The following is a 22216-nucleotide window of genomic DNA, read 5'->3' as shown; positions in this document are numbered from 1 at the left end:
AATTAAATCCATAAAGTTTGGAAAGGAAGAAATAAAGTTGTATTTATTTGCAAAACAAGTTTTACCAAAAATAATGAAAAAATTACTAGAAATAATTAATTAGAAAGAATAAAGCAAAGTGGTTGATACAAAATCAATATGCAAAAGTAAACTGCATTTCTGTACCAGAAACAAAAAACAATTTAAAAAGACATCTCATGAACTTAAGTAATAAAAACTGTATATATCATGAAATAAAAATAACCAAAACTATAGAAAATATAAAACTTTATAGTAAGATATTTAAAAAACAACTAAATAAATGGAAAAATATTTATATTCATGGGTATGAAGAAATAGTATCAGACAGATGCCAATTCTCTTCCAACTGATTAATAATTTCATTCAGTTTCAATCAAAATGCCAGTAGATTTTCCGTGACAGGAAAAGCTGATTTTAAAATGTATTTGAAAGAAAAAGGACCAAGATCACCAAGAAACTTCTGAGAAAGAATAAGGAGGATTTGGCTTATCATATATAAAGACTTATTATAAAGCTATAGTAATTAAGATAGTGTAGTACTGGTGCAAGAATCTATAAACTGACCAGTAAAACACAATAGTGTCCAGAGTAAAACTCATGCATATATGAAATTTTAATCAAGACACAAGTAGCTAGTAAATCACTTTTTAAAAGAAGAGACTAGTTAGCAAATGGAACTAAAAAAAATTGGTCATCTGTATGAAAAGAACTAAGAATATATCACTAGTCCACAACATGAAAAACAAATTTCAGATGAACTAAAAGTCAAAAGCAAACACACACACGTACGCACGCTGCTACTGCTGAACATAAGGCAAGGAAAACCACAGTTGTAAGCAAACGAGAAGTCTGACATTGTCCCATGGACAAATCTGATTATCAGAAGTTCAATCCAGAGACAAAATTTTGCTTAGATTTCCCTTGCCCCACCCCCATCTTGGAGAAGGGTGGAGCTCAAAGTGAGATTCCTCCATCACACCAGGAAGACTACCAAGGAGCAGGGTATACCACGGTCCAAAATACAGAAAGTACAACCTATATTATGCAGGAAAAATAACCAGAAATTCCTCGTGTCAAGCACGGGAGCTTGGTAAGTACATAAAAAGCTTAGTGCACCCGTACAAAGATGTCACCACAGTGACTGGCACACCGTTAGTGCTCAGTAACTGTTAGATGCTGTTATGATTATTGTAAACTTTCGGATTCATAGAACATCTAACAGGGAAGTAACTTTTTCTTGTCAAAGAAACATTTACTTGTCAAGTGTCATATAAGACTGAGGTCTAAGTTTTCTCACATTGAAATCACACCCCTAAGAATAGCAGACACACAGTTCATGGCACCATTATCCACCCATTTAGCTCGCCATTGCCATGTGTTTTACAGTCTTCCCCGCCCCCTCCCCCCCAATTATTATAAAATATTTCTCCATAGCATAAAATGTTCTTCGAAAACCACTGTTAATAACTTCATAACATTCTCTGTATACAAGTTGGTTAACCATTCCCCACCATTGGACATTTGTTTCCAGCTTTGTGACTCTCTAAAGAAGTTACAATTTGAATTCAATTTAATTTTGTGCTAATACTTCATTAGACACCCTAGATAATTCTGAATGCTCATCATGTTAATTTATATGATTGAAAAGGGAAAAAAATAAAAGGGAATAAGCGTTGCTAAGAGAGCCACTTAAAACAGAGTCAGGAGACTATTAGGGCTGTAGGGCCTATGCACAGCTTGTGCCTCAGTTCTCGGAGTTGCTATTAAGTGGAGTTGCTATTAAGTCACTAAGCTTGTTGCTCAACTCAAGGCCAAGCCATGAACATCTTAGAGCCATAAACATCCTGGAACAACTGCTACATGGACACATATAGACTTCACTTCCTTTTCTGCCGTTTTCACCTTCCTAGTTTGCATACTGGAACTAACCAATCCCTGTTAACCTAGTCAGCAATCCTTCATTTGTATGAAAGAACTACACTTTGTGTTTTTTTGCCTTTCCTTGTTCTCTCCAGAGAGCAGTTTGAGTCACTACCTGAATTTGTGTCTCTTGGCTTCAAATCCTTTAAGATCCCAAATAAACTTCTGTTTTACAGCCTCAAATCTTTATTAGGTAACACCATCAAGGGATAATAATCCAAAATTTACTCTGTACTGTTCAATGAAGCCCTGTACCAGGAGGTACGGGAGATGTACAGATAATAATTTTTAATATCAAAGTGCAGTTACATGTCAATTATATCTCAATAGAGCTGGGGAAAAAAGTGTTTTCTAATGAAACAAAAGCAAATGATATATTGATTTTAAAAGAAAATCTTTTTCTCAAGACTATGAAATCAAGTGAGTGACTTTATGTGATATCAAAAGAATCCTTTTCACCACAGGTGAATAAGGTCGATTGACTGGACTTCAGTTTTCATTTTCTATATAGCTTCACTGAACAAAGGTATAGAAAATTTAAAATAAAAGTTGTAAGCTAACACATGGAAATGTGCTTTAAGGCTCTGTCACTTACATTTAGATAAAAAAATGACAATATTGTAGCAGAAATCTATGTCTTAAAATAGATTAAATAAATCAATAATAACAATATATAATCTGCCTTACAAGAAACTGGGAATCTGTCTGGTTTGCGTATTACATCTACCTTTTTAATTCCACCATGAAACTCACTCCATTCCAAAAGTACATGGCATTTTATCAGGATGATTCAAGATTCGCCCACGTTGGGATCGCTTCAGGTAGCAGATTGGAGATAATGTACTTGAATTTCAAAAAGGTTATCTAAGTCACATTGTAATAAGCAGCAGAGATGTAAAGGAAACCAGAATTAAACAAAACGATTATTAATTTTTATTGACTACTTATTATGTGACAAGCCTGTAGTAAATGCTTTCCACAAATCACCTCCATGAAGCCTCACAAAGACAAGGAGGCAAGTACTATCATTATCCCCATTTTACAAATGAATAAATTGACTCTTTGAGATCACACATCTAATTTAGTGGCAGGGCTGGATGGCTAACACCAAAGTTTCTGCTCTTAAGCACTGTGTTCTATTTCTTCACATCCTGAAATATCGACACTGTCAATAAAAAAGTAACTCATGACCAACAAATAAAAATACTTTCAGATAACTAAAAAATCTCTTCAAGCAACTGTCTCTAATTCCAACCTCTGCCTTCGAACTACTAAAACAAAAATAGACTGAGTGATGAGACATACAGCTTACTCCCTTTCCTCTATTCAAATTCTTAGTTGTCTGAATTGAAGTGAAAATAGCACGAATGAAAAAAAGGGTCTGGTCACTCTACAAAGTAAACTTTCAAACCGGAACCAAAGGTGGATATGGGTGGTTCCTAAACTGGGCGAACCAGCACAGGAGTACATAAACCCACCTGGATGGTGAGGGCTGAGGTTTACCATCCTTCGCATACTGCAAACCTCACTGTGTGTCGGGACATACTTTTGCTCAAAAATTTCTCCAAAACTATTCCTTAACATTTTTTGAACTCCATGTAACTGATCAGGTTTTCTGGGCAACATGAGAGGTCTTATTGCAATGGCTGCAATTAGCCGGATCAAAATATCGAGCAAGTTGCATGTGCACCTATTCACCATTGTTTTTCTTGATCTTAGGGCCACCATGTGAAACTGCTGCCTGGGCACTATGGTTTCTTGAAATGATCTTGGTGAAAAAAACAACTTAGTTACAGTTCATCAATTCACCTAACTCCTGTTAACAGACCAGAGTTGCTATTCTCTTTTAGGTCCAAATACAATTCCTTCAATGAATACTGTCTAAATAGATAAGTGTTCTACCTCTATTCTACTTTGTGAGGAATTTAAAAGTAAACCACTGCTACTGAAAAACAGATGACTTGGGTTCTAGTCCCTGGTAGTTAACTGTGTAACTCTGTTATTATGCCTCCTTGCATCATGTAAATGAGTGAGTTGGACAGGAAGTGTCTAAAGTCCCTCCCAGCTATAAAGTTTTAATTCATAATTAAAATTGCTGTTTTCTATTCCATGTTAGATGACAGAACATTAGATGCAGGCACAGGTTCCATATTAATGACAGTAGCACTTTTAATTTCCCTATTAAAACCTACTGTATGACACAGGGTCATATCAAATTGAGCTAGCATTTCCTCATGTTCCATCTGCTACCAAAATGCACTATTTGTAGTTCAGGCAGCAGAGTGGTCAAAGAACAACAGATTTTCTTGGTACTTCCTGTACATATGGCATAGAGATGAGTATGAGATTATCCCTAGGAAAATATTGCAAATAAGAGCTGTCAACTCTTAGTAACGAAGAACGCACATTATTAAAAGCAAACACAACCTCCCATCGACACATTCCATCTCACGAAATATGTTTTTTGATATTTTTGGTTCTCATATATGAACCAGTATTTTTTTACATGTGCTCTACAATATTTTTGCTGTAGAATTCAAAAATTACATAGATCACTAAAACCCACAGATAACCCCCAAATCTTCTGTTAGCCACATGTTAACAATCTTTTCCACTGCTAGCTAAACTTTCTGCCAGAGATGCTAGCAAGCTGCACAGCCAAATGGTTTGCATTTCATATATTTTTCCAGACAAGCTTGTTTTTTAAGGGGCCACACAAACAAGAGATTAATTTCTCTGGATTCTAAGTCTTTGGGAAGTTGACCGACATGCATGAAATGGTCAGTAGTTTTCTTCCTAGCAAAGACACTCCTTTTAAATTACTGCTTGTGGTCCCTTTGTCCCTGATTTAAACCTATCTAATCTTTAACTGCTTTTATAACTCCGAGTTCTCTCTCCTCCTACATTCTGTGCTATACTTTTCTGAACGTGGTTTTATAATTTTTATGTATCCTCTATTACATTACATTTTAATTCCCCGAAAACTCAAATAATACACCGTATTTGTGAATTCATTATGATAAAAGTGAAAGCAAAGATGATTCTTCCAAAACAACACAGCTGAGAAAATGTGAAAAAAAACTTGAAAATTATAGTAGGTGATTAATACAAACTGACATGACATCTTCAATTAGACTCAAAGACCTTTAGGGTTGAAAGAATCTAAACTCATCTTATAGGCAAGAAAACCAAAACCGAGAGAGACACTAAGTGACTTGCCCAATATGACACATCTAATTGGATAAATTTACGGTCTTATGCATAAAATGATACACCTAGGATGGTTCTTTTCACAGTTGAGAATAACTCCATGAAGTCTGTTCCCAAAATATGTGTAGGCAGCCACAGGGGCAAAATCCTACATCTGAAGTCATTCCTTTAGATCAAACCATTACCTCAGAATTTCTGAAATAAATGCAACTGGTTTAGGGAAATGGAAGAGAATAAGACAATACTCCATTCAGTTCTAAATCAGAAGGTAAAACACACACAAACATAATCAAAAATGACTCTTGAAATCACCCATACACCTAAGTCACCTTACATTCTGTGCTATACTTTTCTGAACGTGGTTTTATTATTTTTATGTATCTTCTATTGCATTACATTTCAATTCCTTGAAAACTCAAATAATACACCGTATTTGTGAATTCATTATGATAAAAGTGAAAGCAAAGATCAGAGAGTCCAATATCTTTATTCATTGGGACAGACCTATATCTTCTCCTAAGGAGGCCAACACAGCCAGGGTTTCCTTCAGCAATAGAATAGGCCACATTTCTTTTGTTTGCCATCAGATGAAATAGCTAGCTAGAATTAAGAACTAGTTGTTCTCAAAATACACATCTTTAAACACTGGACTAGCACTCTGCTGGGGTAACACACTCAGCCTTAAAGAGAGACTCAGGAAATGACACAAAACTGGAGTCCTGACTTTCAGGCTATCCTTACCTAAGGAACCTACTCTCACAGTGTAGAACTGCTGGTCTCATGCACTACTTGACGGTCATTTCTCTCCCACTCTCTTCTTGATTTTGCCTACAAGTACAGGTGAATCCATTAAATGCGTCTAAGATCCAATTCCACTATATTACCCTATTCCTGTATTTCTGTATGGATATACTGACCTGGGCTAGACACAGGATGTAGAAGTACTGCAGGAGAGGTAATTAAAATCTGGACATAGGCTCTGATGAGAAGGGCAGGTCAAGTGTAGTCAAGAGTCATAAAGCAGCCTAAGGATTCCAGAGTGTGTATTAAGTGAGGAGGATTGAAAGAAATAGATCACTTTCTATGGGACAGAATTTGTTCCCAAAATAACCTTCACCATGTCCATTTTTCCTTGGGTTGAATTTGATATACACATTTTAAACACTGCAACACATCCCATTTGACTGATTTTTAATCAACACAGAGGGTCTATACTCTTAAGCATATAAATAACCATATAAGTAACCATATGACTACGAATTGCATACTGAGAGAAATTAATCATGAGAATATTTTTCAGATAAGGACTCGAACATGGACAAATGACCTCTGAGCATAAATAACTAAACCAACATTCGGAAGTACATTCAGCAGCCAGTGCTCCAGGCATCAGGAAAACCAGACTGCCACCCGTGAAGACCTGCCTGCCACAAAGAGCCATGTGGAAAAAATGCACAGAAGAACTGGTGATTATGAAGAGGAGTTCTACCTTAGAATGAAAGGTTTTAAACTGTGTTGGACTCATTAAGAAAAGAAAGGTTATGCTCATTAGAAAGTTTACCTGTCTCTAAGGAAATAATTACTTCTCTGCTAATAAAACTTCATGCCAATGGAACCAGTTCCTCTAAGTATAAATTATCTTAATTATACACAGATAAACATCTTCCTGAGCCATGTTTAGCTTAACTCCATGAGGGAGGGGTCAGCAAAAAGGAAATAGGAGTCCCTGGGCTTGCACTGTGTTTGCCCAGCATCTTGGTCCAGATTTCATACTCCCCTATCAGGTCCTCTCACAGGACTCCAGGCATTTTCACAACTTGACCATACAAAAGAACACCCAGGCTGCTCCTGCGTTTCCCTAGGTGAGTACAGGAATGCCTTTCTCCCTGGCCTTTCATAAGAGTGTATCTGTACATACACAGGTGTCTATGTAACAATTTTAATGAACTTTGCATTGAATAGTCCAAAGAACAGTAGTGACCTAAACATTCCAACCATTGTCTCAACAGAGAAAGCTACTCCCACAAGAGAGGAAAAAAAGAACAAATATATTTATGAAACATCTCAACAGAAACACAAAATATTTGAACTGAAGAGAAAATATATTTTTAAATCACAAAGTATGTTAAGTAAAAATGCACAATCAATCTTAGATTCCTTCATTAGTTGACAATGTAAATAGATTGAAATCACTATTTAAACATTCAAACCTTCGTTTTACATGTAATCGGCTTTCAGCAAATGATAAAGCAATATTCCGGTGTGAGTGTGAAAGATGGCACTAAATTCTGGCCCATTATAAAGGAGGAGTCAGATTCCACTAGTCTTTGCTTGGTTTAACTGCCAGGCTCCTAGGGAGCTGTTTTATAAAAAGGGGCCTCGCCCTAATAAATTAAGAGTGAACAGTGTAAATGTCAAAACTGCCTGCATTCAATGAAGCTCTAGACCACTCCGTGTCCAGACTTCAGAAAAACGACTCCTTAAAAATTATGTTGTGACAATGGTATCATTATAAAAGAATAACAAGGATGATGATGATGATGATAATGATGATAACTGGGCAGGAAACACTACTGCTGCCTGCCACCCATATAAGTTGCCACCATGTAAGTTGCACAGCTGAAGGTGGTTAAGTTAAAGCCAGTTCTCTCCCTTTTGGAGGTGCGCGCTGGCAGCCAGAGAAAGCCACCCGCTTTCAAGCTCCCTGTGGGTCTGACGGGACTAGGACTGGAACTGGAAGTGGCTTGTAGGAAGCCCCGGGTGGCCCTGCCAGGCGCTCGAACTGTCCCTAGCAACCTTCCTCCAACGCAGATCCCAAGTTAGAAATGCAACTCCCCGAGCACAATGACAAGCAAGCACACAAAAGGAGCAAGGCGGCCGCTCCCATCCTTACCTTTGACTTGACTTTCATACTCGGCTATGATCTCTTTGTCCTTTTTGAATCTGCTCGGAGTGGACATTATCCAGCTGTTCTGGGTTTGCTTTCAATGGGCAAGTTAGGTTAGGTGGTCACAAGCCAGTCTCCTTGGAGAGGCAGAGAGTTGTACTCCCACACGCCGGGAACCCAGAGGCGGCACCGACAGGAGGTAAAGGAGGAGGGAGAGGAGGAAAAAAGGAGCGAGCCGAGGACTAGATTAACCCGGGCGCTGGCACCATACTCTCCGGCTCGAGCTGCCGTCGGTGATCCGGAGGGGAAGCCCGAGGCCGGAGAGGCCCGGCGCGCAGGCAAACTCCAGCGAGCGAGTGACGGGGGGGGGCGTCTCCCTGCCCACCCCACCCGGAGCCCGGCCACTTCCTCTACCACCGCTGGGCGGACGCGGGGTTCGCGCCGGCGCTTCGCACCATTGTTAGAAACCCGCACCCGGCGCTCGGGGCAGGGCCAGCGGGGGCGGGCGGACGCCCCGGAACGCGCCCGTCGCAGGCGTCCGGACCCTCCCTCCCCGCTGCAGCCGCCCGCTCCGGCGCTCAGGGGTCCCGCCCGGGCTGGAGATGCTGCTGCCGCGGCCGCCGCTCTTCCGTGGGCAAAAGCTGCTGCTGCCGCGCGGCCGGGCAGAAGGACTCGCAGCCCCGAAGCTAGTCCCGCTCGAACGCGTCCTGGGCACAGCCCCGCCGGAGTTCGGGTCTCCGGAGCCGGCGCCGCGAGGGGCCTCCGCCTCCTCGGCCACCGGGCGCCGAGGACACCTTTCCCCTCGTCCCGCTTTCCGCTGCTGCCCCCAGGAGGCCGCCGGCGACGCTCACACTTGCACTCGAGCCGGGAGGAGCCGCGCCCCCAGCGGCCGCAAAGTTGCCGGCGCGCCCACGGCCGCGGATCCCGGTCCCCGGCTGGAGAGGTGCGGGCGCGGTGGCCGGGGGGGTGCAGCGCGGGACTCGGCGAGGTGCGGCAGGGCTCGCAAGAGGCGCCGGCGCTGTCGCTGGAGCCCTTCTCCGCCCCGGCTGGGTGGAGAAAGCCGGGCTGGTCCGGGAAGATGGACACCTCCCGTGGCTAAGCGCAGCCCCGCCCCGCCCCACGGCCCTGGGCGACGCCCACCGCGCCTCCCTCGGTGATGCTCCCTTTGGCGCGGGCGGAGATCGCAGCCCCAGCAGCTGGGAAACCCCTTCCCGACCAGAGGGACTCTTTGAGGGTGGGAGTTCTAGAGAGGGCTCTTTTCAGACTTCATTGGAGACATCCAGAGTTAGATGTCTCCATGACGGAAAGGGATGTGACTCCGAAAGGTTGGATCCCAGTAGGAAAACTGGAGACTGGATTGTGAAAGACTTGGCTGTTAAGGATCAAAGGAGGGCGAAGCTCATCAATCGAGGCAGAGAAGATAATCGGCTTGAACACGATGTTCTCCCCATCCTAAAAGTGGTCGACGAGCTAAAATGGTGGGAAAGGCGGGGTGTGGGAACAAGTCACACTTAGGAAATCACTAGCTTTTTGATGGACACATTTTACCCCTTAGGACCTTACCTGGCTCCTTTCAGATTTCTTCTCAAATATTATGGCCTTTGACTTAACAAAGTGTCCAAAGGCGTGTCCACTATAAAAATGTTTTCCCTGCAAGATCTAAAAAGAGTAGGGAATCTTAGACTGATCATTCATTCATGTACCCAATGATAAACTTTCAAATTCTTAATGAGAGCCAAACATCAAACTAAGAGTTGGGGATTCAGTGATTAGAACCTTGTTCTAAAGGATCTCAAAGTCTATTGTATAAATAAATAATTACAGGCAGTACAATAATGCTGTAAGACCCCCTGGCTTTGGGAGTCCTTAGGAAGGAAAAGTGGACAGAATAAGAGATTCGGGGAGAAGTGATATTTGAACTGGATTTAAAGGATGAATAGTTTAGCAGTTTGCCATCTCAGAGAGGTTGTATTACAGGAGAAAGGGTTGTATTCCAGGAGAAAAAGGGAGTATCATACTTGAGTAGTTGCAAATAGAAGATGTTTTCCACTAAAACATCGGGTCTCTGATAGGAAGTAAAAAATATTTAGAATTTTAAATATATATACATTTTTCAGCTAATTGTGTGTGCACAGTTTTCAATTTGTATAATTTGTATAGCTTTTTAAAATCTAATTTTTTAGCCTTTTTTTTAACTTTATAACAACAATAGAATGCAAGGGAAAATTTTTTTAAGTTTTTGTCCATTTTGCCACACATGAGGTTAACTATGGAACCCTAACTGCCCTAATTTCACGTGGAATTGTAAGAATTCCAATTCCAAGTGTAAGAATGTAGGGTGAAGAGCTAGAATACCCAAAGCAGAGGCTGAGAAGGAAGGTCTGGACCTACCAGGAGAGGCTTCCTGTGCTGAGCTCTTAGACACCATTCTGCAGACAGAGGAAGCCTTTAAGTAGAGAAGTGTCATGATCGCATACATGTTTTACAAAGATAACTGTTGGCAGTGTACAAGGGTGGGTTGGCTATGGGGAGAGAGAGATGGACCAGAGGCAAGCAGCTTGCTTTGGTGATTATTGTAGTCAGATCTAAATCTGTTTCATATTACCTACCCATGGTACTACTGGAATTTATTTTACATTTGCACTTGGAAAGTATAATTTGGCTGTAGAGAATGCAGCCCCTAGAAATAAATTGTTGGCTGAATCTAGACCTAAACCACTGCGGTAGGTATAAGCCCCAAGACAGGGTGTCCGGGGTGAATACTACCTCTGGTGCTTCCTGAGTGAGCTGAAAAATAATTACTACACCTCTCTAGGCCTCAGTTTCCTGGTCTGTGCAATGGGTTAATGCCTAGCTCCTCTGGGTGGATGAGCACTTAATGAGATAATCTTTTAAAAGTGCTTACAGTAGCACTAGGCCATTGTACATATCCTGTAAATGTTAGTTATCTTTGTTATTATCATCTCAGTTTTAATCTTTGAAAGAAAACTATTTATTGATTTATGTATTTATGTATTTATTTATTTATTTTTAATGCCTACAGCACCTGGTATTCCTAGGAGGTCTCATATCCAAGTACTAACCAGGCCTGACCCTGCTTAGCTTCCAGGATCAGACGAGATCGGGCTTATTCAGAGTGGCATGGCCGTAGACTAAGAAAACTTTAAAAATCAGAGAGTATCTTAATTATCTTTGATTACATCATGGTGTGAAATAGTCGATTAATATTGTGAATGTTAATGTCTTAATATTAGTAAGCCATCATCTTATTATTGTTGAGGATTGGGTCCCATCCACTAAACAAAGCATTTTACGTGCATTCTCACAAGAACCCTACAAAGTGGACACCATTGTCCTCATTTTACCGACGACAATCTGGAAAGTTCAGTAAATGTGTAAAGGCCTGGCTGGGCCAGAATTTCAGCCCGTTTCAGCTTCCCTCCAAAGTGAGTTTTCCTAATTTTCCATTCTGCTTTCTATGAACTTATGGTCTCTTTAAACTTGTGAAGCACGTTCACCTAGAGTAAAATGTGTGACTGATTCATGGTTTTCCCTTTTTGAAGCTCTTCTGATCCAGACATCTAGTCTGGTTAACAAGTCAATTATTTTTTTCATAGTTTTCTTTTTCAGGTTCTCTCTATCTTTCTCATATTCAAGAGCCCACTTTGCTTCACAAAGCTGGATATGGAAAATGCCTATGACTTAAAACCCAGAGAGCCAGTATAACCCAAGTTAGGGAAACAGGAAACTGTGATTCTAATTCTAACTTTGCTCCACCTTGTGGTAGCTGTTTTCTTAGCTATAAACTAGAATGCCTATACTGTACCCAACACCCCAACACACTCTCACTCTTTAGGTGCATATTGTGAGAAATTTGGAGTATGTAATAGTGAGATCCCTACTGCAGATTAATTTACCCTGTTATCTAGTATTTTCCTTTCAGGGCCACTCCAAATTTCTGGAAGTAGAAGTTAATATACCATCTGACCATATATACCCTAGCGTAGGTAGGGGTCCCTGCAGCCACAAAATAAACCATGCACCTTCCTACGGTATCGCTTTGCTCAGTGGTAAATAATTTAAATCATTTCTAAAAGTTAAATACAAATACATTAAGGAGTCAATGCCAAATTCATACAATTTTTTAAAAGTTAGTTATAGTTTCAGCATCTGTGCATTTCATATATGAGGTAGGCCATTCTCCTACTCTCCATCACATAAAGGATATGTTCTCCTCTACCCTTTTGGAGTGGAAAAGTAGATGAAGGCCTGCCAATATCCTAGGTTTTATTCTTGGATCCAGCCAGAGATGATCAGAACAGCAACTGTTGCACGTGCATGTCTTACTTGGTCTTGATTCCTCGACCCCTTGCCATCTCCAATTGCTTGCGGTAATGCTTTCAGAGGATTGCATTTTGGTATCATGTCCCGGGGCAGTGTTTTGTCAAGTGTAACCTTACCATTAATCACCTACATCAGAATCACCTTGGGAGAGTGTTTAGAATTCAGACACATGGGACCTCCTCTACACTTGAAGCCACACTTCTCAGCTTTAATGTGCATACAGATCACCTGGGAATCTTGCTAAAATAAAGTTCCAATGCCTTCTGGAGTGAGGCCTGAGATTCTGCATGTCTACTAATCTAAGCCACGCCAATAATGCTATCATAAAGACCACACTTTGAGGAGGAAGTACCCATGGGATCCAAATTTTGGGTGAGGAGGAAGTCCTCACGTGATTCTTTTGAGTGAGAACCATTGCCCAAGATCAAGGGATAGTAAAAGAATAGCCTTACAAAAGATTTGCTGCATCTGTTAAGTAATGTCAACACTGTCACGATATTTTTCAATGTAATGTAGCTCTAAGAAACTGGACTATTTTCTAAAATAATAAAAATTTTGTTTTAACTTTTTCATCTGTAAAATGGAGATAATAATTACCTGAACAGGTTTGTGGTAGAGATTAAATACAAAGTGTATATAAAGAAGCACTTAGCACCAAGCTGCACACATAATGAGTACTAAGTGTTGGTTGTTCTTGGAAGCAAGTTAGCCTCCAAGTTTAAAGCAAAACCCTTACCATCTTGAAGGACCTTATAGTGTGTTTATCTGTGTCTTATTTACCTCCGTATTTTAACCTCCTATGTCAGTTGATAATTTCTTTGGCTTTAATAGGTTTGTTTGTAATTTATTAGTTTACTGTGTGTCAACATTTCCTATATACTACATCAAAACTTTTTTTTTTACCTCAAGTCTTTTATAGAATGATTTCTATAGTCTATTCAGTGCTAGTTGTTATCTATGAAGTTGAACTATATGACATTGCTGATATTTGACTATTTTCAACATAAAAGATTGCAATGTCATATGATTCAAAGCAATACTAGAGCCCCACACTCTGCAATTGGTGTTAATAAAATTCAACAATAAAAACTCACTTCCAAACATCCAAGCTAAGGCTCAATTGAACCCTGCTCAAATCTAAGGAAATCCCACTCACTCATAGGTTGGATTAGTTCAGTGCGATTTGCCAGATAGTCAATCAAGAAATATTAATCATTGTTTTAAAAGGAACTTGGCCCAAAATGTAACAGCACCTTGTGGATATAGACCATATAAATAGCCATTTTCCCTTTTCTGGCATTGTAGTAGTAAAGACAAGCTGTCAAAAGAACTTGCCAATTTTATTCTGATGCATTTTCTCTGGTAGGATGTAACAAACAATAAAGGTGAATTTAGATGAGGCCTTCTGAGCCATCAATGCAAAAGATACTAACAACAGACAGCAGGAGAGAAAAGACAGAAAAGGAGATAAAGTAACTGAAGGTCACAGGGAGAGAAAAAGCAAAAGAGAACAATAAAAAAATGAATGATTCTTCTAAAATGTACAATTGTATAATTCCCCTCCCCCAAGAAACACTTGCCCCTGATTTTCAAGAACACTCTTTAAAAGTAAAATAAATCAAGGCTTTTAAATATCTTTAATTTTTTAAAAATAAAACTGCTTTATAATGTTGTTAACAAATCGCTCAAAATCACCTGTTCTATTTTGCACAATTCAGTATTGAAATAGAATTTGCTGTGTTCAATTTCTTATTCATAACTTCCAAACGCCCACACATAACAGTCTTCTCATCAGTTACTATTTTCTGCTTTGAAATCATACTACAACTTCCCATGTGCCTGCTGCACAATATAAGCAGAATATGAATATTCAATGAGCCCATCCTGATGAAAGTATTAAATCCTAGCGCTTCTAAAAAGAAAAAAAAGATAGCATTATTACTCAGAGGAAAACAGCCAAAGTTAGGCAAGAAATGGCAGCTGCAGTTCAGTTGTCAGAATCAGAGATAGATTAGTATGTAGAGCAAACTCCAACAAAAAGATTTATTATGCCAAGAAATAGAAGTATCTCTAATGCTTATATTTTAGGAAATGAATGACAAACTCTTTTCTCTTCTTGCCATTATACTTTGGGTGCAGACATTTTAAGCCTGCCTAATTTTGTCACCTCTCCCTCAGAGAAACAAGTTTGTATACAGTTATTCCTCATCTTAACATACAGGAAAGCTAACATTGATAAATAGAACTCTATTTAAATATAATGGAGACATTTGCTATTTTAAAGAATCTCAAGGTATAGTCTTTTGTAAAGCAAAGAATGTCTTTGAAAAATGATTTTCATCTGTGATAATTTTTTTGGTATAAATTTGAACTTTTTATGTATTAGGTCTTTCTTTAAAGCAGTAGTTCCCAAACCAAACAGAACCAATGTCACCTTAAAAAAATGTTTTTAAATTTATTTATTGAGCAGTTTTAATTGTTCAAAAAACGGAGCAGGAAGCATAAGAGAGCATGAACAAATTTTGATCTATCTACGGAATGAAATTTAATATAGCAGTGAAAAAAAATGAACTATAGTTTTAATTAACAATATAAATGATTCTTAGAAACACGATGTTGATTAAAAGCAAGAGAAACAAGTCATAGAGGACTACATACAAAACGAAATCACTTTTGGAAAGCTCAAAAACATGTACAATCAATAATATGTGTTTAGGCATACATACAAACAGATTTTTAAAAAGGCAACAAAATAATAAAACGTAGGGTAGCGGTTACTTCCGAAAGGGGGAAACAGGAATCAGAAAGGGAAACATATTGATAGATGGCTCATAAATACTTATGTGTATGTGACATATATTTTTCTTTAAATACAAATTAAAAATTAAAAAAGGAAGAATAAATTAATCATTATCGAGTTTTATTTATCTATTGAGCAAATTCCATGTGCAAGGCATTGTTGTAAATGCCAGAGATCCAGCGATGAGAGGGGAGAGATGAGGTTCCTGGAAGCTTATATTTTAGTGAAAAGAGAGGAAGAGGAACTTTTACTTCTGGATTTAGTGGTCCAAGGCTCTAATGTTTGCTGTCACCAGGAGCTCCATCCTGAAGATGAAGCTCAGATACACAGTGTAGAAATGAGAAATGCAGCCATACCTAGTGCCATGGTTTAAGGTTCTAGACCAATCTGTCAGACTTCACTCAAATTGCTGGACTTTTTTGTTGTTGTTGTGGGACTTTTGTTCTTGTGAGCCACCAGATTCCTCTGTGTTGTTCTTTAAGCAGGTTTGAGATGGTTTTCTGGCGTTTGAAATAAAGCAAGTGCCAATGGACACAGCCCCCCAGAGTGAAACATTAAGCCCTGTTGCCAGGGGTTGCATTAGCAACTCAAAGGAGATATGTTTACCAATTCACTTTCTAATGTTGCAGCTAGTTTAGTAATTTCATAGGGCTTTCGCATATGCATTGTCTCTTCTGACTCTTAAAACTACCTCGTAACAAGAGAGGGAGAGGGAAATGAATCTAACATACCTCGATGAGTGGAAACTAGACTTTTGGCGGCGAGTACACTATAGCGTATATAGATATCAAATTATAATGTTGTACATCTGAAACTTATTTAATGTTATTAACCAATGTTACTTCAATGAAAAACAAAAAGCCAAAAAGTAGAAAATGAAAACTACTTTGTGTCAACTGATGGTGGCTGGCACCAATTCAACGCCAACAGGAATCTCCGATTTGGGGTATGGTGAAGAAGGAAACTTTATTCAGGGTAAACAGCTCAATTGTGATATAGCATGGCTGTGGAACAGCATGACTGTGAGGCAGCCCTGCAGCAAGGTGGCCCTGCCCTGCTCCAGTCCTGTTCCACCTGTGCCTACTCTGCTCCGGCTTAATTCACATGCTCTGCTTTGCTCTGCCCCAGGGAGACTTCATTCCTGTTTCAGCACCAGAAGGGGAAATGCAGTCTTCAGTAGAAGGGAGCATACACTCTTTTCAGCCAGAGGAAAGCTGACTTATACAGAGAGAAGCTCCTACTCCTAGTCCTTGATTTGTCTGTCCTCATGCAAATGAGGACTCCAAATCTTCACAGTCTGATTGGTCCAAAAAGCACTGTATTTATTGGTTAGAACGGAGCTGCTTAGATTGGTTGGTGAAGATGCTAATAGGAAGAATATAGCTGTGCAGATATGATTGGACAGGGAAGGCCTCAGTCCTACTTGTTGAAATAGGATTCTAGGACCTCCTTTAATAAGGGTTGGCTCAGACGACAGGAAGACAGTGCTGGCATTTCAGTGCATGTTTCTCCCTAAAGCATGGCTTGTGGCTTGCGTGAGATGCCCCTGTTTAGAAATGGCTGCTAGGCCCTGTTTTAAAAATTTTTAAGTTAGCCACCAGTCCTTGGTAGGTATCTTCTTTCTTAGGGTTGACGCTTACAACAAAAAAGCAAAGTGAAGGGATTTACATATGGCCACATAGCTAGTAGAAGTCCCTGGAACTTGAACACAGGCTTCGAGATCCTAAATCCTACGTATTTTCTGTTAGACCATAGGGAGTAAAGATGTCAAGTTCACTAACAAAAAATTTCCTCAGAACTGGTCGACTCACACTGGCATCCTACTGAAACAGTATAATGGAATTGCATTCAATCATTTTATTTAAAAAGATGAACTATTCCAAGCACACAGAAAGCATAGAGAATAACAAAATAAATACCCATGTTGGCATCATCGAGCTTTATCAATCTAATGTTGCTGTATTAGCTTTACATATCATTTTCTCCCTTTTTTCAAAAGAAGTAAACATTACTATATAATTAAAGCCCCTGTATCTTCCTCTGCCAATCTGTCCTTTTCCTGGGGCATTTTTTATCCTGAAATTTGTGTTTATCATTCGCATGCATGGTTTTATACTTTGAATATATGTATATGTACCCATAAGCAATATGTAGTAGCATTTAAAACAATAGATAGTGTTAAAGCGATATATAGTTATTGTTTTAAAATTTTATATGATGGAATCATATAATATACATCATTCTTTAAATTTGCTTTTATTCATATTTTGTTTTTGATATTTGTGATAGGCAGGAAAATCCCTTCCGCCCCAGTGTTGCCCCACTCCCAAATGTCCACATCCTAATCCCTGGAACCTCTGAATATGTTACCTTCCATGGCAAAGGGGAATCAAGGTTGTAGATGAAATTGAGGTTACTAATTAACTGACCTTTAAAGGAGGGAGATGATTATGCTGGATTATCTGGGTGGGCTCAATGCACAAGGGTCCTTATAAATTAGAGAAGTAGAAGGGGGAGAAACAGGGACAGAGAAGCATGAGAAAGACTCGGGATGATGTTGCTGGCTTTGATGATGGAAGAAGGATGCCATGAGCCAAAGAAGGCTGGTGGCCTCTAGAAGCCAGAAAAGACAACTAAACAGACTCTCTTGTGTAGCCTTCAGAAAGGAACACAGCCCTGACACCTTGATTTTAGCCTAGTGCCCTCCATTTTGGAGTTCTGATTTCCGGAAATGTAAAATAATAAATCCATGTTGTTTTAACACATAAGTTTTTGGAAATGTAAAATAATAAATCCATGTTGTTTTAACACATAAGTTTTTTAAAATAGAAGCCATAGATTTACAAATACAAGATTTATATGTAGGTTTTATTCATTTACTTTAACAGTGATGTAGAATTCCATTGTATGTGTTCTCTTCCAGTTACTTCTCAAAATTATATTTGGGAGATTTAGTCATGTTGCTGCACGTAGCTGTAGTTTGTAGTTTTATTAATTTTCTATTGAATGATTATACCACGTTTAATTTTTGTTGATGGACATTTATGTCATTTCCAATTTTTTTTTTCTATATGATGCTATGAATATTTTTGGATTTGTTTTCTTATGTACATGTGCAAGAGTTTCTCATAGGGCAGTGGTTGATAACCCTGTGGAATAATGAATGTAACATGCAGAGCCAGGTTTTCAACTTAAGTGGAATTGCCTGATTGCAGGGTGCATGCATCATTAACTTTATTAGATGTGCTAAATTGCTCTCTAATGTAGTTGTACCAAATTTCAACCCCTCCAGCAGTACGTGAAGGTGCCCAAATTTGACTTTAAAATTTTTGCCAAAATTTTGGCAAAAACGGTATCTTTTAATTTTAATTTGCATTTCTCTGATTATTAGCCGGGATGAATGTGTGTACATGTGTTTATTGGCTGTTTGTCTTTCTCCTTCTTTAAATTGTCTGGGTAATGTGAAACAATGCTGGAGACAGACCCCACATGTACAGGATATGCACATGTGAACATGTAATTGGATCCTCATAGGCCCTGATGGTTATTTAAGTAGGACTTATTCAACTTCAATAACTTTAAGTGAAATTTACATGAGGAACTAATGAATGTGTTACATTTAATAAAATATAAGTACTCACATTTGTGTTTTCACATTAAGAATTTAAAAACTACTGAAGTTCTGAGAAACTTGAACAGTACTTTTGAGAAAAATTTCCTACTTTTTATGTTTATGATTGTGCAATCAAACTTCGATAACACAAATCCGTCTTTGATTAAAAGTGAACACATTCTGGCTTCCAACCAATTCATTTAAGAATGAAAAGCTTCTAACAACGGATCTTGTCTTTGAAAGGGACTTGACAGAAAATCATGCCTGGGCAGTGGTGGCTGGGTGTTCAGTTCCGTAGTTTTAAAGTTGCAGTGTGGGAGACAATCGCTCACTCCAGAGACTTAATCTGTCTAAATGTCAACAGCCTTCCTTCCCCCAGTTCCTTACTTTCCTGGCTTCCTTAGTTGAGAAATAATAGAAACCAAAACCCAAAATACTGTGATGCTATTTGTAGTTTCACAGCTCCCTCTCCTGAACAAAGCCTAAAATTGCACCTTGAAGGTCATCCACCTTCCATTCCATATTACAATTAAAATTTGTTTCTGTATTTCTCCTTTGTAACTTAAATTTATAAAAACATATATAATATGTAAAAATTCAAAATGATGTGTTCTATCTATCAATCTACTATCTATGATATAATCTGTCACAAGCAGATCGATATAGGTAAGTAGATGACAATTTGGCTTGTTTTCCTTCTCACCTGTGTAACATGGAAATGCCCTCGATAAAGTATTTTAAAATGTTATCAATAGAAAATTTACCCTTGTTGATGTCTTTTCCTCATATTCCATCTATCTCCTACCTTTTAATCCTATCAATGTAAAAAACTCAAAACCCATAGAAAATTTTTATAAGCATTTATTTGAACCAAACAAGATACACTTGGAAGCAAAATCTCACTAGAATGAGAAAAATGCTGCTTAAAATGACAGTTTGCAGCTTCTTTTGTGCATTTGGAACTAAGGAGGGAGTGTAAGGAAGATTACATGAAGGTGGGAGAAAGCAAAGTGGAGATTAAATGATAGGCTAGTAACAGGATTATGCGGCTCTCTTGAGGTGCTTTAGCTTCTCAGGGGTCTGAAAAGAAGCGTTTCAAAGGTGTGTTAACCTAGACGCACAGAAACAATGGACGGAGCTTGCTTAAGGCAAAGATAAGCCTTTTACTAAAGAAGTTATATGCCTGGGGCAGGACTACCCACCAGGCCTGCCCAGTTAGGAATTTACATCAGATTTTTCTGTGAGGTTACTTTCCATAGAACCCTGTTTTTGTCTACAATCCTGATATTTATTTAGTTCTCTGATGTAATTTCCTCCCCCTCAAAACTGAAGTTGACTCAGCAAAAAACACAAATTTTATTATCAGCCCATATTTTTCCTTTACTTTCCATTTCTCCCACCTACTTTTCCTCCTTTCTCTCCCTGCAACCCTGCCCCTTTTTAAAATAAAAAAATCTTTTGTAACTACTTAAGTCAATTTCACTACAATGTGTTGGGGAGGAAGAATTATCCTCCACCCTTCAAGGTCTTCTGGCTGGACTAATAATAAAATCAACATGTGACAGATTAGCAGAAGAAAAACAAACTGAAGTTTAGTACCATGTATACTTCTTGTATACATGGGAAAGACCCAGGAATTCTAAGCAACTCGCCCAAATGGCGGACGCCATCACCTTAAACACCACCTTCAGCTGAAGATGAAAGATGTTGGGGGTGGGGAGGTTATAGGTTACCAGGAAAAGCACAGTAAACAAGGGTAAGAGTTTTATAAAGATTTAAGTCTGTGCCTCCTCCACTGACAGTGAAGGCAGGCCTGGCGCAGAGGGAAATACCTCGCCGTGGAGAGTTCCCTTACAGACGTAAATGTCCTTAACAAAAAGTAACTTCTTCTACTTGGTTTGCAGAGCTTCTCTCACGCCCCGTTCTGAAAATTAACCAGCCCGAAATAATGTCCCCAGAGAGGCATATTTGGTGTGGCAAACTGCTCCCCTTCAAATGAAAAGAATATTGGGGAAACAAATGTGGAGATAATAGTCACACATAATATTCAGAAGGTTTCTCTATTACTTTTGTTACTCATGAAGTCAAGCCATGTTGGTTTTAATTTTTTTTCGTTATTTGAAAATGCATGTAATCGATAAGTATTTTGTGAAGAGATACTTTGAGACTATGAAAATCTTGTTTTAAAATAATTACTTATGACCAGACATTTATATACCTTATAAAGTGATCACAATTAGTAACCATCTGTCACCGTAGTTATTACAATATTATTGACTATATTCCATATGCTGTACATCCCCAGTTTATACTCTTAATCCCCTTCACCTTTTTCACCTGCCCCTCCACCCATCTAAATCTACTGTTTCTTGTTAGACTTCCACCCACTAATTTTAGAACCACTAGTCTAACCTACGAGGGAAGAGTGATTATCTTTTGTTTCCTAGAAATGCAAATGCCAGACTATAAGGGGAACCATCCTTAAAAGTCAAATGTACTAGTCAGGATGGGCAAGGTTATGCTGCCACAAGAAACAACTCTCAAATAGCAGTGGCTTAACATAAAAGTTTATCTATTTTGTTCGCCATGTTCGATGTGGTCATAAGAGGGTTTCTGATCACTCAGGGACACAAGCTAAGATTCATCTTGACAAAGCCTTTTAGAACCAATGAGGTAGAAGAAATGAAGTCAATTGTACATCGTCTCTTAAGCTTCTGCCTGGAAGTGAACATCACTTCTACTATACTCTATTGAACAAAGTAAACCACATAGCTTTACCTACCTTCAAATGGGGGCAGTGAGTTCAATCCTCTAACGTGCTCAGGAGAGGAGAACTGGGAGTCCAACATCACATATCCAAGAGTTCAGGTTTTAGCCAAATAGAGTGCGGTAAATTGCGCTGTTCTTTCAAATATTTTTCTCTTTCAGAAGATAGAATATACATCTCACCCTCTTTGATGTCAGGCTTGGCCCTTTGACTCCTCTGACCAATGGAACATGGGAACAGTGACAGGATGCCAGTTCTGGCCAGAAGCTTTAAGATCTAGGCCACAACTTATCACAGTGTATGTCAGTAATTGCCCCTTTGCTATAGACTAGATGTTTGTGTCCACGCAAATTCCTATGTTGAAGCCCTAACCCTCAATACGATGATATCTGGAGGTGAGGCCTTTGGGAGGTAATTAGGTTTAAGTGAAGTCATGAGGGTGGTGTCCCTATGATGGGATTAACGTCCTTATAAAAAAAGAGACTGGAGAACGCTCTCTGCCATGTGATATGGTGGCCACGAGCAGGCAAGAAGAGGGCTCTCATGGACTCCGACTGTATTGGCAATCTGGTCTTGGACCTCCAGCCTCCAGAACCGCGAGAAATAAATTTCTGAGGTTTAAGCCACCCATTCAATGCTTGTTATTTATTTATT

General features: G+C 39.1%; 1 protein-coding gene, 1 long non-coding RNA gene and 1 pseudogene across 3 annotated transcripts in view; all 3 read right to left on the bottom strand.

Moving 5' to 3' along the window:
• SRGAP1 (SLIT-ROBO Rho GTPase activating protein 1) overlaps positions 1-8255 on the bottom strand; it is a 229900-nt gene extending 221645 nt beyond the window's left edge. For both annotated transcript variants that reach the window (XM_039865895.1, XM_039865897.1), the window contains exon 1: positions 8045-8255. In XM_039865895.1, the coding sequence (XP_039721829.1) occupies positions 8045-8111 (67 nt within the window). In that variant the 5' untranslated portion in view covers positions 8112-8255. The remainder of the gene's footprint in view (positions 1-8044) is intronic.
• Positions 8256-11072: 2817 nt separating this feature from the next.
• On the bottom strand, positions 11073-11191 carry LOC120605104 (uncharacterized; annotated as a pseudogene).
• An 8449-nt stretch (positions 11192-19640) lies between these two features.
• Positions 19641-22208, bottom strand: LOC120605005 (uncharacterized). Its single transcript, XR_005653482.1, has 2 exons — positions 21578-22208; positions 19641-20784 (listed from the first exon to the last, which is right to left on the bottom strand). It is a non-coding gene; the product is annotated as an uncharacterized LOC120605005 (long non-coding RNA).
• Between the last annotated feature and the right edge of the window lie 8 nt (positions 22209-22216).

This window comes from Pteropus medius, unplaced genomic scaffold, assembly GCF_902729225.1.
Source record: "Pteropus medius unplaced genomic scaffold, Ma_sr-lr_union100, whole genome shotgun sequence".
Classification (NCBI taxonomy): Eukaryota; Metazoa; Chordata; class Mammalia; order Chiroptera; family Pteropodidae; genus Pteropus; species Pteropus medius.
Note: the sequence above shows the minus strand (reverse complement) of the source record. Positions and strands in the feature narration are given on the sequence as shown.